Here is a 21,960-nt window from a genome sequence, read left to right on the forward strand (position 1 = left end):
TTGGCAAGAACTGAGAAAGCAAATTAAACAGTACACTTTAAAAAAAAAAAAAAAAAAAAAAAACATAATAGATTACTTGGACAGTTTATCACACATGTATCTTTAAAGCATCTATAACAACACTAGTTCCCACAGTCAGGAATACGGAAGAGCTATGCTATTGCTAATGGACATGACTAGGCCTACTCTGTTACAAATTTTTTTTTTTAAAAACACCTAAAAGAGTATGACAAATTTGTCCAAGTTTGGCACATTTCATGGCAATTATTGCAAGATAATGATTATTATTATAATTATACAAATTGTATAATATGTATACACACATACTCGATTGTGATTGGCTGGAAGGTGTGTTACCAAGTCCGCGGTTTTCCCGTGAATTGGGCTACTTTAACACTGTTGCCGCAGGTTGTTTTTCATGTCCGCGGGTTGAAGCGACCCCAAATAACATGATATTACGAATTTAGATATGCGAATTTTACCAGGGAAACACCCGCCAAAAAGGTGGATTTTAATATAACATTTACAATAACATGGAGACTGAACTGCAGTCTTTACTGGCTTTGTTGCCTTTTTTAGCAGCCATTGTGCAGTTAAACTGCATTTTTTTAATACTGCAGCTACTTACATGCAAGAGGCAACTGTTTACACTTGTACGCGCATGCTCAATAGGCATTAACGGTCATGTGACATGCGCTTTCGGCCGTGTAGTGTAGACGGAGATCGTTTCTGAAACGCTGTGGAAATGCCAGTGTAGATGAGTGTCGTTATCATTTTAAAACGCCGTTTTAAAACAAAAACGCACTAGTGTAAATGGGGCCTGAAACGCGATTGGGCTCATTTTGGGTTAGTTTTGAGCAGTGGTTCCCAACCACGTTTCCGGAGCCCCCCAAACACTGCACATTTTGCAGTTTTGTCTCCTTTGTCTGACACACCCATTTCAGGTCTTGGAGTCTCGACTAACGAGCTGATGATCTGAATCAGGTGTATTTGATCAAGGAGACATGCCACGGAAAACATGCAGTGTTGAGGGGGCTCCAGGAACGTGGCTGGTTTTGAGTAGCAATTGGGCGGGTTTTGTTGTGAAAACCTGGCAACCCTGGTGTTCAACTAGTGTAATGCACAGTTAGTTCCAGTCAGTCAAACCACCGTTCTATATTAATGCGCTGCTTTCAGCTTTCATTGAAGCACACACATACACACACACACACACACTCATTCTCTTTCACACACACTGCACAGATGCAACTCTCTCTCAATAATTAATTACTCAAATGATATATATATATATATATATATATACACACACACACACACACACACACTTCTCTATAAATATATAGCCTATATATACTTTTCTATAAATTGCCTTCTAAATGCAGGTTATCACTGGGTTTTTGTTTTTTTTTTGTTTTTTTTTTGGTGATAATCTTTAATATTAATAATAAAAGGTTAAACTACTGGTTCTTTAACATCTCCTCAAAAATGGAGGGACGATAGGCCTATAAACATTTCCAAATGTTTAAATGTTATGTTAGCTATACCCGTCTAAATGTAAACTATAATATTTAGAGTATCTATGAGATCTACAAACTGAAGTTATTACAGTGGAATATAAACGCATTCATTAAAATGCATGAAACTAATAAATAAAAGTGTTTAGCACACTCTGTAGTTGTCAATCCGCGTGAGCGCATGTCTGCTCACCCTTTCCTCTCTGTTTCAGAAGGTGTGACGTGAAGGCAATTACCGCTCAGATTCTCACAGAGGTCTGAGGGACAAGACAGCGCCCGCTTATCACGCACACTTCTGCAAAACAACACCAGTCCTTATCTGAGACAAGACTTGTATTAGCTTGTCGTCACTCTAATTAACGCATCACTGAACAACATGAATCTACTCATACTGGCGACTCTGTTCTCTGTGGTTTTGGCCGAAAAATCACCTCGGCTGAAATTTACCGTGATGGGTAAGGTTTTTTTTTCTTCTTCAATGTTATAGTTTAATACTGCTACGGATTCTGTGGAGAGTTATGGAATTTTCTCGTTATTAGGTTCTGGTGCCATGTTTATCCTTACTGAAGCAGAAATTGCAAATCTTATTTTTCCCCTCGTTTAAAAATGCTGCGTAATAATTCTGGAAGATTTCCATTAGGAAGTGAAAAAAAAAATAAAAAAAATAAAATCGCAATGTTAGTAAATTGAAGCAAGCCAAGATGGGGCAATGACTGCTTTACATTGCTGTTTTGAAAACAAAAAACAATTGAGGCTCATATGCACGTCATGGCTTCACATCATGACGTATATGTGATATTTATCATGGTTAAGAGTACATAAGCCTATGAAAAAAATACAAATGCATCGCGTTAATTACTTGCATTGTATAAACATGAAGCGTATAGTGCCGATGCCAAGTATAACTGAAGGTTCATACAAGGATGCTGGAAGGATTTTTGACTGTGTAGTCATACTGAAATCTCTTTAAAGATATGTTAGTGATGTATGGGTTGCTCAAGAGCGAGTAGTCTGCTTGGCATGTATGAGTAAACAAGCTCCTGAATCTTCCTGGAGGCTCCTTAATAAGTAATTTTCTGAATCGACCATTCGCTTTCTATCTAAACTTGTAAATGCCTTGAATGACGCTGCTGCTCAATTCAATTTTCCCGTAGAATACGCAGCAAGTGGGTTTGTTTTAAGAAAAGCATAGGACGCAATCTACAGAGCTGCAATGCAGGTGCGCGAGCTAACGGGAATGATGGCACTGCAGCAACTGATGCATTTCCAACAACATGGAAAAACACACTCGCAGAAAACATGGAAAACATAATCGCAGAAGCAGAATAGACCATGGAAAATTCCACGAAGCCCACCTTTATTATTTATTCCAAGCACGCTCACAGACTTCTATGTCGATACAACCAATATGGGTCATGTATTTGTTTAAAAACATCAACATGTCTCACGGACATCCCCTCAGTGTTACCTGATACTACAACCTCTCACGAATACACGTATGAGAAACCGTGAGAGCCCAATATGAGACTCCAATGAGCTTGTTGGTCTTGACCGCCCACTTCAGCACCATGAACAACGACTTTTCCCCGAATCCTCAATTCAGCGCACGTCTTCTTGGATCACGAAGGATGCGATCGGGAGACAAATCATCTGATAAACTAAATTATTGCGTTATGGAAGACGAGACCTTAATATGCAAATAGAAACCGGTTCAGACTGGTCTGCAGGCTTTTTCGACCACTTCAGCCCCTCCTTCGAATAGTCAGTTATCGATTGAGATGAAATCTCTGCCAGCGCAGACCGAGACAAGCACCTGTTGCAACGTGCTAGTTTTATGAAATAATCGCGAAGCTCCTTTTTATACACTATTATAACAATTTTTTTTTTTTTTTTTAATTTCACGGTTACCCCTGACAACCAACCATATTTGACAGTATTCTCCATTTAGGTCAAATGAAAAACGCCCACAAAAGCGGCTAAAGCATTTGAGCTAATCATTTAGATCTGTAGTTCTCAACTAGTTTTGCTCCAAAACCCAAATCTTACTGTGGAAATCAAGTGTTAGCCCTTAAATAATATGGCATAGTATTTGACATAACATTTATAAAAAGCATAGGTCCAACAATATGAAAAATGATTTACATAATTTTTTGTTAATGCATACAACAGCAAAAATGGGATTACCAACACTGGACCAAATATTAGCTATTATTACTATTAGATGAATTTGGACCAAAACAGCATGGGTACACAGCCTTTGATCTTAACAACAAAAGATAGAGGAAGCATTTATGGTATTTACATAGGCTCATATAAGAAGCCTATTTATTTTGCTATCCTTGCATTTTGTTATTTGCATTGTTTTTGACCCATTTTTGAATTGCAACCCACCAGCTGAGAACCCCTGATTTAGTAAACGTACATTATACATTTGTGCAATATGTGAATGTACAAGATTTATAAAACGGTTAGTTCGTGTCCTTGACTCTGATTGGTCAATAGCTGTGTTTTATTCACGATAAAACACGGCTAAGACCGCTTGACCCAACGGTTCTGTGTATCACTACACAACACCCTTAGCAACCACTCTTAGCAACGTAAACTGTTCTCAATTTATATTGTTCATTGAAGCTCGCTGTATTATGTAGAAGAGTATTGCGAGAAAGAGATCGATTGAGCGAGTTTATTATCTGCTTTCAGATTGAGCATTTTCCTTCAGGTCAGTCCTATGTTCATAATATAAAATCTATTTAAATAATCTGTTTAGGGGTTTTCCCGTCACTGACAGCGCTAGTCAAAGCATTTGTCAGTTGCGCCTTGTTCCGTGTTCACAGCAAATCAGTCTTTTCAATATAAAAGTCTTTGCGACTGAGTGAAGCACTCATAAAGACGGTCTTTGCCGCCATCTAATGGCGTAATAATCTAACTTCTGTTGCTGTTCACGGTCAGGGACTATTTTTTCCGGCGGAAGGAAGGCTTTTAGTGATTTTACTTCCTGAAAGTTGCATTGATACATATTTTTGGCTTTAATATTTGTATTGTGTGGTAACCGTTTTATAAAAGCAATAAGGTACTCGAGGCTAGTGCTTATCCGTGAATAAGTCACGGCTGAAGGGCGTTGTTAGGCACGACGCAAAGCACAGCCTCTAGTACCTTATTGCTTACATAAAGACTGTCAAAAACACTGTTTATACATTGCATTTCATTTGTCTGTAGAATCACCTCGGTTTCGCTTCATGAAACCGGAGAACTACACGGCGGTTTACCACCAACAGGAAACTGATGTCCTGTATGTGGGGGGCCAAGGGGTCATCTATAAGCTCAGCTTCAGTGATAAAGGAGTGCATGACACACAGGTAGGGGGGATGACACCATAACCTGGAGCTAAAGTAGATCTATCACTGCTCTAAATCCTGACCTAGATAGCTGGTACTCAGCAAGTAACAAAACTGTGCTATTATTTATGGAGCAGAACAATGCCTTATGGTAGAGGTATTACTTGTGGTTGCATAAAAGCAAGCATTTCTTTGCAAAGGGGGGATAGTTATAGCTTCTTATCATTTTACTATAGCCATAAAATTTTATGTGCTGTTTTCTCATTGTAATTATAGAATTTAGCTCTAAAATGATGAGAACAATTCATTCTTACATTATTATGTATGCAAGGCTGCATGATTAGTAATGTTGTTGATGTGCTCACAGATCCCCGTGGTAATGGATAAGAATGCAAAAGAGATGTGTGTCTCTAAATCACCAGCATGGAAGGTAAGAGAGACAATCACACAATATTCAGTCAGTTCAGACCTCAAGCTGCTTGCCATTTCAAGCAGAGAAAAAGATTATCTTGACTCATTTAAGCCGTGCAATTCATTTCACTCACAAATCTAACTGTGCGCAAGAAGTGATAGCATTGCTCATAAATCCTATGTGTGAATTACACATATCAGGTTTAGCTGGATTATACTAGTGAATTCTGAAAATGACTTTAATCAGAACATTTATGAAAGTCTCCCAGACGCTCATTATGCGAGCGGGAGCCTGGCTGGATTCACTGCCCTGGTTCAATGTCTACAGAAATAGTCATCCATGATGAGCAGGTCATCACTCAGAGTTGACTGAATGAGGCTATTTTTTAAGGGTAATGGCACGGACAGAAAGCCAACACATCAGTGATGGGCTCATTTAAAAACTAAATAAAGATGGTTGTTAGGGTGTTTATGCTTAAGTTGCAAAATCCAATTAGTATAGAAAAAGGAAAAAGAGCCTCTCCAAGCCCACAATTTGATGGCATACTGTGTTTAGCTCTTATATCCTTTCTATAATTTATAATATATGACGTTTGTATGTTTTGCATTGACACATATTGTGTTTTTTCATCTTTCTATAGCAAGAGTGTGATAACTTCATTACAGTAATTGAGAAAGTCGGTGATTCGATCGTGGTGTGTGGGACAAGAGCGGGTTCTCCTAAATGTTGGCTCCTGGTAAGATGCCTTACCTGCCATTATATATATGCGACTCTCACAACCCTGAAGCAGTTTAAACTCCATCTGCAAAACACAAAAGTGTTTAAGATTAAGATCTTCCTTCTTTGTTAGTGTTCAAGTGGAAGAAACAAACAAAAAATCCACACCTGCTAAATGAAGACATTTCAGATTCTTTTAATATAACAAATTATGTTGCGAATGTAACGGAGGCTGTGCGAGTAAACCTCACTCCTCTGATCTCAAGAGATGCTCTAGCGACTGACACTAGAGGTTGCAGCCTTTAGCCTCCTTGTTAGAGCGTCCAACTCCCACGCCAGAGACCCAGGTTTGAGGCCCGCGCAGAGCGGGACAAGTAGGACCTGGGTGAGGGGTTACACGAAGTTAACAACATCAACACTTATTACTCATAATCAATGTTGGGGAAAGTTACTTTTAAAAGTAATGCATTGCAATATTGCGTTACGCCCTAAAAAAGTAACTAATTGTGTTAGTTACTTTTTATAAAAAAGTAATACGTTACGTTACTTTTGCATTACTTTTCCTCACGTGGGCAGGGCTTGCTTGTTTGTTTGTTTTTTAATAACAACAAAAAAGTTCTATTTTTGGCAAATGTTAAGGCCCTTTCACACCAAAAGTGAAATGAATAAGCCTCAGTCTGAAGGAAATGCATATTTACGCCTGTACAGTAGAGGGCGCAGCTTAAACAAACCTTTCAGCTGTGCTGCCATTCTGGATTAAAGAAGAATAGGATACAAGAGAAGTAAGGTCAACACTCTTATTCCTAAATAAAATATGAATTAATTTTGCTTATTAGTATGGTTGTATTAGATCACTGAAGGTCAGTAGCAAAGACATTGGTTAATAAAGTGAGATTAAATGCATAAAGTATATTTGTGTAATTTAATATAGTTAATTATTACAGGTTTGCGTAAAATTCTGAGATTGCATTTCACTCTGTTTTTATTCATTTGAGGAATACTGAATGTTTTCGTGCAAGTGAGATGAGTAAATGCATGTTCATATTTAGTCTAGAACTACAATAACCATCATGTATACACAGCGCATACCACACCTCTGCACTTTATTTCTCTCAACATGGGGACAGGAGAGCTGTCTGTCAATAAATGTGAAAAAGTAACTTAGATATTTTGTTGTAAATTGAAAAAGTAATGCGTTACTTTACTAGTTACTTGAAAAAGTAATCTGATTACGTAACTCATGTTACTTGTAATGCATTACCCTCAACACTGCTTATAATCTATTTCATTCGCTTTAGCATTTTCTGTGGATTACATGAAAAAGCGAAGGAAATAAGACCAGTTTTTCCTGAGCTCAGCTGCTTTGGTAGAATTCAGGCTATTTATTTAACTGCTTCTGTATTATTGTGCACATTTTTATAACCTTAGCGTGTCTCTGCCGAGGGTGTGATTTATAACCGAATCATTTAACAGTTTCCACCACTGTGCTGGGATTAAAACCAGATAGAACTGAAGGCAATACAATAAAATGAGAGTTTGACATCCTGAAAAGTGGGACACACATTTAGTGGATGAATAATATTATGGAAAAAGTTCATAATAGTGCCTTTCCTGCTAAAAAGTGTTATGGTTTCTCAAAGTGCTACAGTGTCACTGCTGTTTTCTTAATAAAAGCCTGTGAATTACTGAATAATCCCATCATCTCTCTCATCCAGGTAAATGACAGTGTACTGACGGACATGCCGGCGGAAACAGTAGCATCTAACATCTTGGCACCTTTCCCTTCTCAGCGCTCCATCAGTCTGTCAGCAGGTAGAGACAGGGGAAAGGAATGAAGGGAGGGAAAAGGAAGGGGGAAATGTGAAGAAGACGGGAGATGATGTTTTTGTTCATATTTTTTTAATCTTTCATTTTAATAGATATTTGTAGAGCAGACTGTAATGTAACTTTTAATGAATTTTATTCTGACCTGACATAAATCCCTCAGGGAACAGAGATCCATTTGGTAAAAACGATGTAGGACATGCTCAAAGCCTCAAATCTTGTCAGATCTCTTTAGAAAATACAGTGTGTATCAGAAGAAGTGTAAAAGAACAAATTCCAAAAACGAACAACTGTCCCTGTTGTATATGACAAAAAGAGATCTTGCCCTTTTCTTTAGTGTTGCAAATGTCAGATACAAAGTTGAGTATTTCATATGCCATGTGAGGCTGGCAGAGCTGAAAGGTTAACACTGGTGTTGAAACAAGTTGCATGTCTCAACAATGTCTCAATCTGTCAGTCAGAAGGAAGTAGTTCGCAGTGTGTTCGCAGCCCTCTTTTTTACTTTGAGTATCAAAGTATTGCTAACATTGCTAAATTTGAATCAAAGTTTAAGGGAATCTTTGATTTGACAGGACTATAGTCAAAGAGGTTTGGTTGATGGATATACTTATCTCTTTTTATTTAGATGGGAATCTGTACTCTGCTCTGTCAGCGGTTGCAGGACAGACTGGCTCTATCCGTCGCACATACGGCTCCAAAAAGCAGCTGAAGACAGAGAATAAATGGCTACAGAGTGAGTTGACAGTTGTTATCTATACTGCATTAGCAGTTTAGAGATTTCTTGAAGGACTGAGCTAATAGATCCAGGCCTGCTATGTCAGCTTAAAACAGAGTTTGTTTAAAAATCCTGGAGTCACCAAAAGTAATTTTAAAAATAAATTAAAAAATAAAATATATAGAATTTTAAAACATTTTCAAAACAAGCCCCTTATGTTCACCAAAATGCAGTAAAAAGATTAATATTGTACATTATTATTACAATTTAACTGTTTTCTGTTACACAAACCCGATTCCAAAAAAGTTGGGACACTGTACAAATTGTGAATAAAAAAGGAATGCAATAATGTGGAAGATTCAAATTTCAATATTTTATTCAGAATACAACATAGATGACATATCAAATGTTTAAACTGAGAAAATGTATCATTTTAAGGGAAAAATAAGTTGATTTTAAATTTCATGGCATCAACACATCTCAAAAAAGTTGGGACAAGGCCATGTTTACCACTGTGTGGCATCCCCTCTTCTTTTTATAACAGTCTGCAAACGTCTGGGGACTGAGGAGACAAGTTGCTCATTGGTGATCCATTGGTGATTGGAATTGGTGATCCTCTGTCCATCTTGACTTCTGAGAGACACTGCCACACTGAGAGGCTCTTTTTATACCCAATCATGTTGCCAATTGACCTAATAACTTTTCCAGCCTCTTATTGCTACCTGTCCCAACTTTTTTGGAATGTGTAGCTCTCATGAAATCCAAAATGAGCCACTTTCAACATTTGATATGTTATCTATATTCTAATGTGAATAAAATATAAGTTTATGAGATTGGTAAATTATTGCATTCCTTTTTTATTCACAATTTGTACAGTGTCCCAACTTTTTTGGAATTGGGTTTGTATATTAATAATTTATTCCTGACTGTGATGGTAAAGCTGAATTGAATCAGCATAATTACTTCAGTCAGTTTGCTGCTCAAAGAACATTTATTATTATAATCAATGCTGAAAAAGGTTCTAATGCTTAATATTTTTGTAGAAACCATGACATTTTTTTCCCCCTAGGATTCTTGATATAAATATATATAAAATTCAAAAGAACAACATTTTATATATATATATATATATATATATAATAAAATCTCACTGAGCCCAAAATTGAATGGTAGTGGGATATGGAATATATATTATATATTTTATATATATATTTTATTTCATATATATATTAATTTTTACTAGTAGTCCAACCCCAAACTTATGTCATTCAGGATGAGCGAATGTTGTCATGTTGTGCCTCTCAAACAATATTAATAGCAGCACCACAGTGTTTACAGTTTTTGGTGAAATCATCTCATGAATGGCTTACTTACTTAAATCTCTACATATTAAGCTGGGATAGGAGAAAGCATGTTAAACATAACATTTTTTTTATACATTTCAACTAAGATAAAGGCTCAAAGACTAATGCTTTTATATATAGCACAAAGTGTCTATGAAAATAACAAATCTGCTCTCACCCTCTCTCTCAGATCCCCAGTTTGCAGGAGCCGCTGTGATACCACACAGAGAGAAACTCAAAGACGAGATCTATTTCTTCTTCAGTGAGGTCAACAGTACAGCCAGTCTAGATGAAGAGCCATACAGGGCTCGGATAGGACGAGTCTGCATGGTAACAAGCTCTTAATCCATTCCTGCTTCAGATACACTGCTGTGAGGACTCATGGTTTCTGATAACCTTTGCATCTGTGGCTCAGGTTGATGAGGGAGGGCTTCAGAATATGCTGCCCAACTCCTGGACTACATTCCTGAAGGCACGTGTGATGTGTGGGAAAGCGGGAACTCCTGTACAGTACAACAACTTCAAACAGGCCTTCGTTCTGACCTCTCATCTCCGCACTGGGTTGTTATACGGCCTCTTCTCCAATGCCTGGTAAGCAGATGTGAAGTCTAAAAGTGAGTAGGAAGACATTTGATTTCAGGCTGTTGGATAATGCCTCTGGCAAGACTACATTATACACCAGAAAGTACATCACTATAAATCTTTTACTCAAAACACTGATAAAAACATTGTCAGTTGTGTTTACTTCAAAATTATATATATATATATATATATACACACACACACACACACACACACACAGGTGCTGGTCATATAATTAGAATATCATCAAAAAGTTGATTTATTTCACTAATTCCATTCAAAAAGTGAAACTTGTATATTATATTCATTCATTACACACAGACTGATATATTTCAAATGTTTATTTCTTTTAATTTTGATGATTATAACTGACAACTAAGGAAAATCCCAAATTCAGTATCTCAGAAAATTAGAATATTGCTTAAGACCAATACAAAGAAAGGATTTTTAGAAATCTTGGCCAACTGAAAAGTATGAACATGAAAAGTATGAGCATGTACAGCACTCAATACTTAGTTGGGGCTCCTTTTGCCTGAATTACTGCAGCAATGCGGCGTGACATGGAGTCGATCAGTCTGTGGCACTGCTCAGGTGTTATAAGAGCCCAGGTTGCTCTGATAGTGGCCTTCAGCTCTTCTGCATTGTTGGGTCTGGCATAATCGCATCTTCCTCTTCACAATACCCCATAGATTTTCTATGGGGTTAAGGTCAGGCGAGTTTGCTGGCCAATTGAGAACAGGGATACCATGGTCCTTAAACCAGGTACTGGTAGCTTTGGCACTGTGTGCAGGTGCCAAGTCCTGTTGGAAAATGAAATCTGCATCTCCATAAAGTTGGTCAGCAGCAGGAAGCATGAAGTGCTCTAAAACTTCCTGGTATACGGCTGCGTTGACCTTGGACCTCAGAAAACACAGTCACCAGCAGATGACATGGCACCCCAAACCATCACTGACTGTGGAAACTTTACACTGGACCTCAAGCAACGTGGATTGTGTGCCTCTCCTCTCTTCCTCCAGACTCTGGGACCCTGATTTCCAAAGGAAATGCAAAATTTACTTTCATCAGAGAACATAACTTTGGACCACTCAGCAGCAGTCCAGTCCTTTTTGTCTTTAGCCCAGCTCTTCTGACGCTGTCTGTTGTTCAAGAGTGGCTTGACACAAGGAATGTGACAGCTGAAACCCATGTCTTGCATACGTCTGTGCGTAGTGGTCCAGCTGCAGTCCACTCTTTGTGAATCTCCACCACATTTTTGAATGGGTTTTGTTTCACAATCCTCTCCAGGGTGCGGTTATCCCTATTGCTTGTACACTTGTTTCTACCACATCTTTTCCTTCCCTTCACCTCTCTATTAAGGTGCTTGGACACAGAGCTCTGTGAACAGCCAGCCTCTTTTGCAATGACCTTTTGTGTCTTGCCCTCCTTGTGCAAGGTGTCAATGGTGGTCTTTTGGACAACTGTCAAGTCAGCAGTCTTCCCCATGATTGTGTAGCCTACAGAACTAGACTGAGAGACCATTTAAAGGCCTTTGCAGGTGTTTTGAGTTAATTAGCTGATTAGAGTGTGGCACCAGGTGTCTTCAATATTGAACCTTTTCACAATATATCTAATATTCTATTCTGAGATACTGAATTTGGGATTTTCCTTAGTTGTCAGTTATAATCATCAAAATTAAAAGAAATAAACATTTGAAATATATCAGTCTGTGTGTAATGAATGAATATAATATACAAGTTTCACTTTTTGAATGGAATTAGTGAAATAAATCAACTTTTTGATGATATTCTAATTATATGACCAGCACCTGTGATATATATATATATATATAAGAAGTACTGGTACCATATTGATCAATATTACATTTCTTTTTTTCCTCATTTATCAGTTGATAAAGATCAGATATTTAATTGTTCATATTCCCTTTTCTACATTAACATTTACTTAAAGCTAATCTTTAAAAACACTAATAATGTCATAACACTGATCAATGTAATCTTTAACAGATCTCAGAATGAATATCCATTTTTCATTCTGTTCATTACCAATTTTATTGTTATTTATTTATTTATTTAAATAGTGTAGAGATAGTATAATACAGAAAATAATAATAATAAGAAAAAACAGAATTAATGTTGGCCTTTTAATCAGTTATTGGACAAAATATTTAAAAAAAATTATCAGCCATAATTTTATGTTGCATCACTACTGTAATTTTTAACTCTTTCCTTTTAGCTGTACTTGATTAAAATCTGTGTTCCATGTTTATGTCTTTCTACAGGAACACCACTGTAGTGTGTGCATACTCCATTGAAGACATTGACAGAGCCTTTTCTACATCCAAACTGAAGGGCTACAACTCACCTTTGACGAGCCCTCGTCCTGGAACGGTACAGCACACCAAAACATCAACCAGTCAAAGGCATAATTATGTGCCAACAGACAGTCGTGTTATACATATTATTACATTCTAAACATTTATTAAATTAATTTTGAATGCATTTATAAATTATTATCCTACAGTTTCAGAAAACAAAGGCACAACCTGATTCTTCATTTGTGTGGTTTGCCTTTATCCAGTGTGCTTTCAGGAACAACACTCAGGCTCATAACCAGAAGATCCTGACTGTAATCAAGGATCACCCTGAGATTGAGGACATGATCACCACAGTTGACGAAACTCCTCTGGAACTGCCAGTTCATGACCACTTCACACATATTGTGGCAGACACAGTCTTGGCTGTCAATGATGAACACTACAGCATCATTTATCTGGGCACAGGTACTCTGAATCGCAGAGAAAATGGATATTCATTTTGAGATTGGCTAAAGATTATATTTACAGTGTTATTAAATTATTTGTTTTTGAAGATTAATTGAGTGTTAGATGGCTGCAAAGGTAATCTAAATTTAAAAGTAGAGGAAATTTGCAGCACAATTAAAGGAATAGTTCACACAAAAATGAAAATTATCCCATAATTGTTTCACGCTCAAGCCATCCAGGGTGTATATGACTTTTTTCGTTCAACCGAATGCAATCAGAGTTATATTAAAAATCATGGCTCTTTCCAGCTTTGTAACGGGATTGAATGGCGCCCAAGTTTTTGAATCTCCAAAAAGCGCATCTATCCATCATAAAAGTAATCCATATGACACAATCACTGGCTTCCGGCAATGACCGTACGTGCATTCACGAGAAAGTCAATTTCTGGCGGAAGGGTGACCTCTGACCCGACGTATGACATAGAACATAGGATGTAGGCGTGAGAATTGACGAAAACAGAAGCACAGAGGATAGAGCAAAACAAAATGCCGGTCACAAATTAGAAGTCTAAAATGAGAAGTTTTAAAGAAGAATGTTGGAGGATTTTGATATAAGAGAAGAGGAGCAACATCATATGTTGGGTCAGAAGTAACCCTTCCGCCAGAACTCGACTTTCCTGTGAACACGCGTACGGCCATTGCCGGAAACCAGTGATTATAGTTTATAAAGTTTTAAATATGGATATATTTCTAACAAAAAACCATCACTACGCTTCAGAAGGCATTTATTAACCCACTGGAGTCGTATGGATTACTTTTATGATTGATGGATGTGCTTTTTAGAGCTTCAAAAACCTGGACACTATTCAATGCCATTATAAAGCTAGGAAGAGCCAGGATATTATTTAATATAACTCTGATTGTGTTCGGCTGAAAGAAGAAAGTCATATACACCTAGGATGGCTTGAGGGTGAGTAAATTATGGGATAATTTTCATTTTTTGGGTGAACTATTCCTTTAAATGTCTAATATTGAGTTATACTAGTAAACTAAAATTGACAAATTAATATATGACAATATTGACAAATATTCAATATTGCACTAACATCTTGCACCCCATATAATTTATTCTCATTCTATTATTGTTTTCTGTCTCTTCTAATGCTATTTTTCCTGTCTCCTGTACAGAAAAGGGTAAAGTCCTGAAGGTGCTCCATACCATAGAAGGAGCCTTTATCATAGCACAGTACTCTTTATTCCACGATGATAGTCCCATCATTAACATGGCTATTGACTCTAAAAAGGTAGAGACCCACATTTTAAAGAAGTAAACTCACACTAAAACAGGCCAATTTTAGCCTGCAGTGGTAGGAAATATTATTCCACTCGAATATAGTTATATATAGCTTTGAATCACTATTTGCACATCACAGTGAGAGAGTAATTGAAATATTGTTCACATAGATATTTAAAATAGAGTTTGACAGGAAACAGATGGAACCTTTGACCTCCGAATTCTGCTTTTTGCCAGGGTCATCTCTATATTGGCACAGAGCTTGAAGTGCAGCGCCTCCCCCTGGCTGACTGTGGTCGCTACGGAGTCAGCTGCCGGGAATGCATCCTTTCACGAGATCCATATTGTGCGTGGGACGTGTCCAACAGGAAGTGTACTGCAATCTCAGCAAACTCCAGCATTAGCACTGGGTACAAATGCTCTCACTAATATCCTAACACAATCCATTACTTTTTTTTCCTGGAAAAATAACCTGAGTTTCTTTATTTTTTTCTCCCTATTTTGGAATCAGGACCCTTATTCAGACCCTTGACCACTCCAGTGCCTCGGTCTGCGGTGATGCTACAGGTAGATTGTCTTTTAGACTTTTGAAGGTGCAATTTTTCTTGTCATATCTCTGAACCCTTTATAGCACTTGAAAAACAGTTTCAACTGCTTATTCCCAAATTCCCAATGAAACCATTTTTTGCATTCCTTCTAAATGTAGTTTTTATATTCATATCACTTGCCATATACATGTTTTTTTTTTTTCTGAAATTCACTGACCTAACAGAATTTAATGGCATTGAAAATTACTTCTTTTTGAGCATCTTAGATATAGACAAATACTTAAAACCCTAAGAATAAAAAAAATATCTTTTTGTAGCCCTGTAATAATAGTAAAGCAAGTGTTCTGTGTTCAGAAGAGACAAACATTAATAGTAGTATCATGTCTGCAATATATGCTATATATATATGTATACATTTATAATATAAAAGAAATTCATTTTTACATTGTTACAAAAATATTTTTAAAATATATGCTGTTCTTTTAAACTTTCTATTCATCAAAGAATCCTGAAAAAATTGTATTACGGTTTCCACATAAATATTAATCAGCACAACAGTTTTCGACATTGATAATAAGAAGAAATGTTTCTTGAGCACCAAATCAGCATATTAGATTTCTGCAGAATCATGTGACACTGAAGACAGAAGTAATGATGCTGAAAATTTAGCTTTGCCATCACAGGAATAAATTACATTTTAAAATATATTAAAAAAAGAAGTTATTTTGAATTGTAAAAATGTTTCACAATATTACTGTTTTTACTGTATTTTTTATCAAATAAATGCAGACTTGGCAAGCATAAGAGACATAAAAACATTAAAAATCTTACTGACCCCAAACTTTAAAACAGCAGTGTATATATAAAATAAAAGTATTTTTATTAAAAATGTTATATTTCATATATTTATATTATATTACATATTGTATCACTTTATATTACAGTATGTGTACTTGCCTAAGAAAGTACTGGGTAATATAAAGTAACTACATGGGTTTAGAGGTAGGTTCAGGGTTAGCACCTACAGTCAAACCAAACATTATTTTGACATTTTTGATATTTTTGATATATTTTTACTAGTGGGTGCAGGACACTATAGTTCATTTATTTAAGTGAGGATAGCAAAATAAAGTAAACTGTGACATATTATACCCAAAAATTCTTCATACAGTGGACTACCAGTAAAATTGATACAAATTTGGGACCAAAAATTATTCAGAAACTTTGACCTGACCATGTTTTGCTTAAGTGTCATCTGACATAATTAAGATTAATGTTTTCTGACACAGTTTAACTCTGAGATCTTATCATATTTTATTATCATTTTTTTAAACTATAGTGAATAAACTGTATTAATGAATGAAATGTTCAAGGTGTCTGAATAAATTTTGGTTTGACTGTAGATATTACTCAATTATTGCAAAAAGTACATAGTATGTACATGGGGAATAGGACTGTAAAATAAAGTGCTACCAAAACTGTTTCATAACACTAAAATGTTTCCTATAATTGTGGGATACAGCTCATAAGGCACGTAGCACCATCCCCAAACAAGTTTTAGTGGACAAAGATGGACCGGTCCTGCTACCATGCCCCGTGCGATCCTATCATGCCACTTACCGCTGGGAGAAAGACAACTGCATCAAGCAATATCCTTGCACCATCTCTGGCTCCTCCTGTGTTCTGGCACCCACCCCTGACCTGCCTCTGAAGGAGGGCGTGTTCCGCTGCCTGGCGGAGGAGAATGGTCTGCAACAGGAGGTGGTGTCCTACAAGCTGGTGTTCAACGGTGGGCCCCTCTCCACCTCGCTAGCCTCCACCCTGGGGTCGGCTCTGCTGCTGGCTGCTGCGGCACACTGGCTCCTGTAGATCCAATGAACCCTGAGGGGTCAGAAGAAAAAGGAGTTTTATACTAAGGTCAGCAGAGCATGAGTACCTAGACCGGTCCAACTAAACTGCAGGGGAGCAGCTGGTCTCTGTATTAACTGTGTTTCTTGTTTCTTATTCGGAGCAATTCTTTTCTTTGAAGGGCCGAGAAAATGCCTGAAATTGTCTCATTTTGCAAAATGCTTTATCATACCAAACACCAGTGTTATGTATAACATGAACTTATGTAAGTGAACTGTTTCATGCCATCAGCCTGAAAGCAAACATTTAGACTTATATACTATATATTCAAATATATAATACATGAAATTTTTGTACATTGCTTGCAAAATGTTAGTGCCATCATTCAGATGTTTCAGAAGACTGCTTTGCTAACTACACTTAGACATGGAATCCAGATCACTTCTTTAACTTGGTTAGTTTTCTCGTTAACACTTTATTGTAAGGTTCAGTTACATTAGTTAATGCATTGGGTATCATGAACTAACAATTAACAGTATTGAGTAAATGTTAATTTACTGTTGTTTAACATTTAATATACTATTGTTCATTGTAAATTCATGTTTGTTCATAATACATGTACTAATGTTCATTTATATATCTATCTAATGCTAAAAATATATTATTGTACGCAGAAATGAACATTTAATTTAATGTGCTGATCATTGTTAATTCATGTTACCTAATGATTTAACCAAATTGAACCTTATTTTATAGTGTAACTTTTTCATTTTTCGTATGTATAATTACTGAGTTTCAAAAGCGAGTACATGCTAAAACATGACTATACTGTTATAAGTTTTCCATTGTGTGCCATTAGGACAGTTCTGAAGCCTTAAAACAAGGATGAGTCCCTTTAAGCTGTAAGGGTCACATCCTAAGCACAACCTGCAAACTGAGCAGAACCTGCAGAATCTGCTGGCTTTGTCTTTCCATTGAGTCATTCGGACCTGACGCAGAATGTTATTTCAGCATGATTTCAGGAGTACATACAGCTGATTTGTTTGTACCTGTTTAAGAAGTTTGAAATCACTTATCAGTCACTATTAGAAATGTGAACTGCAAAATGATACAAAACCAATACAGATTCAACTGATTTTGCTCAGTGTGTGGACAGGAAGAATAACCAGAATCCATAACAACCAGATAGTTTATCTCGGTTACGTCACTGTGTTTAACAAACAGACATGATCAACACTCTTGCATCCTTGATGCCTATACTTTTCATGCTCATGAAACATAATTTTATATTTTGCATTCATACGAAATAAGCTTTGGTAAATGTAATATTAGGGTTGTGCCGATGAACGATATCATCGTCCATCGTGATGGCTGACCGACATCACGATGGAGAGACACCATCGTGATGCCACGTCCCCTCACGTGCAACCTGTTGGAAAGCCCGGATGACGAAATTATAGTTTTTAAGAAGAAAAAAAAATTTATGTAAAGAGATATTAAAATAAAAAGTGCTTAAAAGTGCACAACTCTTCTTAAGTGGAAGAAAGCTACTTTTTCCCCTTACGTGCAACCTATTGGAAAGCCCGGATGAGTCATTAGTTGGGTTAGTAAAATAACGAAATTATAGCTTTTAAGTAGAAAATAGTATTTATGTAAAGAAATATATTAAAATAAAAAGTGCTTAAAAGTGCACAACTCTTTTTAAGTGGAAGAAAGCTACTTTTTTTCCCCTTACGTGCAACCTATTGGAAAGCCCGGATGAGTCATTAGTTGGGAAATAAAATAAATAAAGTAATAAAGTAAAATAACGAATAATAATTATATAATAACGAAAAATTAAAATAATCCCCCCGCCCGACGATATCATCGTCCATCGCAATGTTTTACTGTAAACATCGCCCAACCCTATGTAATATGGAGTTGCATTTTGTAGTTGCGGTGTAAAGAGGCTTAATTATAATGTTGTTTTAATTGTAATGCTCTGCATATGCTGTTTCTCACCATTGCTGCCTATGGGAATAGAAAGTATTCCTGATGGATCTAAACAGTCATTGTGCACTAAGGTGTTCTGAGTGTAAATCTTTCATCATTTTACTTTATATCATTTTATTTGATCATCACTTCAGCGATAAAACTTTATGATAGTTATCTTATACACATTACAGAAAGGGAGAGATAAGTTACTCATACAAGAACTTTCTAACTAGCACATAATTGTCTCTAATCATCATCTGCACCCCTAACACACACACACACCCCACTATTTCTGTTTTTTTCTCTCTCTCAGAGCAACTGACCCAAAATGCCAAATTTGTCTTTAACCTTGTTCTTTATTTTGGGAGCAGGAGTGAAACAATGGTGTTGTGAACGAATTGATTACTAATTAACCAAAAGTGCATTGTATGTCTTGTGTCATTCTGTTTCTTGCTCTACTGGAGACATAATCTGCCAAACCTAAGAAGGAATGCTAAAAATTTGTTTTGTATGCACATGTGGATCTCTTGGTTGATGTTTGGGAATCATGAGATATTTAAAGTGTCATAAAAGCCATTTAAATAGTCCAAGGACTGACTACAGTGTTGCTTTTCACATTAGTGCATTAGCTAATTATGCTAGCGTGTGCTAACCTTCTGTTTGCATGCTGAATGCCACAATACTGTTGCCCTCTCTGTGTACTCGTACCTCTCTGTCTCTTGGCCCAATGTGCTACACTGCACTAAATGCAGGAACGTTGTAGTGCCAAACCAATGTTGTGTCATTTTCACCAGAGAGCTTTTCTAACTTTTCCACTGTGCTTCAAAGCCAAACGTTTACCTTTCTGACAAACATATAGCAGGATCTAGATACACACCGACACGCGCGCACACACTCTAAATTACTTTCAGCAGTGCAAATGACACAGGGTCCTTCAATGTAAATCACACAAAGTCAAAACTGTAAACAGTTGTTACATGTTTAATTTTTTATTTGTTTTTTACTCTGTAACTGGTGTTGCGAGGCCACTGTGTTTTTATCGTCTTGTCGTTTGCTATGCATCGTGTTTTTTTGTTGTTGTTTTTTTGCTCGAGACTTGTGGCAGGGAGTGTTTTCTCATGTAGGGATGCTCAGCACGGTTTACTGCTCAAAGCATCTTGCAGTTGTGTATAAGCTTGCACTTAATAATTCATATTTATAACTGGTTACCAGAGTCATAGCAGTTTTTTTTTCTAAAGGGGTTGAAGACATTGTAAAGAAACATAAAATTATACATTAAATGTTTCCCTGAAAATGTGCATTAAAATAAATAACAAAAATATCTACAGTATTTATGTTTTTTATTGTTCATCAATGATTTTTTTTTTTTTTGGTAAAAATATATATGTTTTTACTATTTTAACATGTACAGTATGTGGTGCAAACTTGCTATTGTACAGTTTGCGCTATTTTTGTTGTAAATGTTGCTTTTCATCAAATGATGATGTAGGCTAATGTAAATATTGCTTTAATCACAAACACAAGGGAATGATCTTTTTTCATTTAAATGGTATACAAAGCAAGATGTTTCTGACTGTGAAAAGCAAATTTATATAAGGTTAGGTATTTCTTTATGAAACATTAGGTGTAGTAAAACAAAATATGTGGTTTTGAGCTAAAATGCACCACTGATTTTTGAAACAGTATTAAAACAAAACAAAAAGCTGTAAACCTTGCAAAAAATAATAATTTTTGAGCGTGTATAAGCATATCAGTGAGGGAGTTTTCTTGGCTAGAAGCACACAACATGTGTAAACATGTTAATTTAGCAGATGTCTGAGGCAAAGGCAGACAGTGCACTAATTGCAGTGACATCTTCTGGAGCCCTGAGGGTGTGTAGGCCTCAGAGATCAAAATTGCAATCTTTGTTTTAGCAGCCCAGATCTTTAAAGAAACAGTTCACCCCAAATTAAATTTCTACCATCATTTATTTTTGGGATAGTTCATCAAAAAAAAAAAAAAACATTTCTGTTATACTTTTATATTTCTTACATTTAGATATCTTTCTTCTTTGAAAACTTTGGTAACCAAACAGTTTGTTACCATCGACTTCCAATGTATGGACAGAACCAAAAAAAAAAAAAAAAAAAATTAAGTATCTGGTTTGTTCCACAGAAGAAAGAAGTTATGGTGAGTGGTGACACTGAATTTAGTTCATAGGTTAAAGTTGTCTCCATGAAACAGAAGTTGCAAAAGTCTTTTCTTCCCTATTGTTCTGTATAACTGAGTAAAATGGATTCTTGAACAAGAAAACAAGTTGGGAGGAACTTTTCTGATTGGAATTTTGTCCATTGAGAGCTGAAATGGATCATTGTGGTTTGCTATTGCTGTGATGTCATGTGAGTGACAGGTTGTCCCGCCCTCGTGCCAGTAAAAATGTCATCAGAGAGGAGATGTCATTGCAAGAGGGAGGGGGAGCTTTTTGGATTAAAGATTACAAGGGCTCATGAACAAAAACAATCAATGTTGTTCACGGATAAATCATTTATAATAAATTCCACAATATTCCATAAAAAAACCCAAGAAATATCCATTCTGACTTCAATTAACTTTAAGCCTTAAACGAAAGTTCACCCGAAAATGAAAATTCTGTCATCGTTTCCTCACCTGTTATTGTATGACTTTCTTTATTCTGTGGAACATAAAATAAGATATTCTGAGAATTGTCTCAATGTGTTTTTGTCCATTCAATGGAAGTCAATGGTAGCCAAAACATTCTTCACAATATCTTCTTTTGTATTCTGCAGAACACAATGACATGAGGGTGAGGAAACGATGACAGAATGATCCCTTTAATGAGCTTTTCCAACAACCGTTTGTGTTTCACATACAACAGCTGAATAACTTAAAGTGCCCCTATTATGCCTTTTTTAGGGTTCCTAATATTGTTTTGGGAGTCTCCTACAACAGGTTTACATGCATGCAAGGTCAAAAAACACTTTCGTTTTCTCATAATTTACATTTAATTTCACCTCAGTCCCTGAATGACAGGTAAATGATTCGTTAGAAGCAGTTCAAAGAATCAGTCTCTCTAAACTGCCTCAGGAACCTTCTG

The 21,960-nt window shown here is 36.4% G+C and overlaps 1 protein-coding gene across 1 annotated transcript; it reads left to right on the forward strand.

The window, feature by feature from the left end:
* Positions 1–1,722: 1,722 nt before the first annotated feature.
* Positions 1,723–20,187, forward strand: si:ch211-113g11.6 (uncharacterized protein LOC559008 homolog). Its single transcript, XM_051864530.1, has 14 exons — positions 1,723–1,969; positions 4,731–4,870; positions 5,217–5,279; positions 5,902–5,997; positions 7,694–7,790; positions 8,428–8,535; positions 10,051–10,190; positions 10,276–10,451; positions 12,721–12,829; positions 13,020–13,221; positions 14,391–14,506; positions 14,734–14,906; positions 15,008–15,063; positions 16,567–20,187. Exons 1-14 carry the CDS (start codon positions 1,891–1,893, stop codon positions 16,911–16,913), a joined length of 1,902 nt encoding a protein of 633 aa, XP_051720490.1. The 5' UTR covers positions 1,723–1,890; the 3' UTR covers positions 16,914–20,187.
* The last annotated feature ends 1,773 nt before the right edge of the window (positions 20,188–21,960 follow it).

This window comes from Ctenopharyngodon idella, chromosome 16, assembly GCF_019924925.1.
Source record: "Ctenopharyngodon idella isolate HZGC_01 chromosome 16, HZGC01, whole genome shotgun sequence".
Lineage (NCBI taxonomy): Eukaryota > Metazoa > Chordata > Actinopteri > Cypriniformes > Xenocyprididae > Ctenopharyngodon > Ctenopharyngodon idella.

Coding starts and splice junctions, on each gene's coding strand:
- si:ch211-113g11.6 (XM_051864530.1), top strand. CDS start 1,891: ATGAATCTACTCATACTGGCGACTCTGTTCTCTGTGGTTTTGGCCGAA. Junction 8,536..10,050: donor AGAGAATAAATGGCTACAGA/GTGAGTTGACAG, acceptor CCTCTCTCTCAG/ATCCCCAGTTTGCAGGAGCC. Junction 14,907..15,007: donor AACTCCAGCATTAGCACTGG/GTACAAATGCTC, acceptor TTTTGGAATCAG/GACCCTTATTCAGACCCTTG.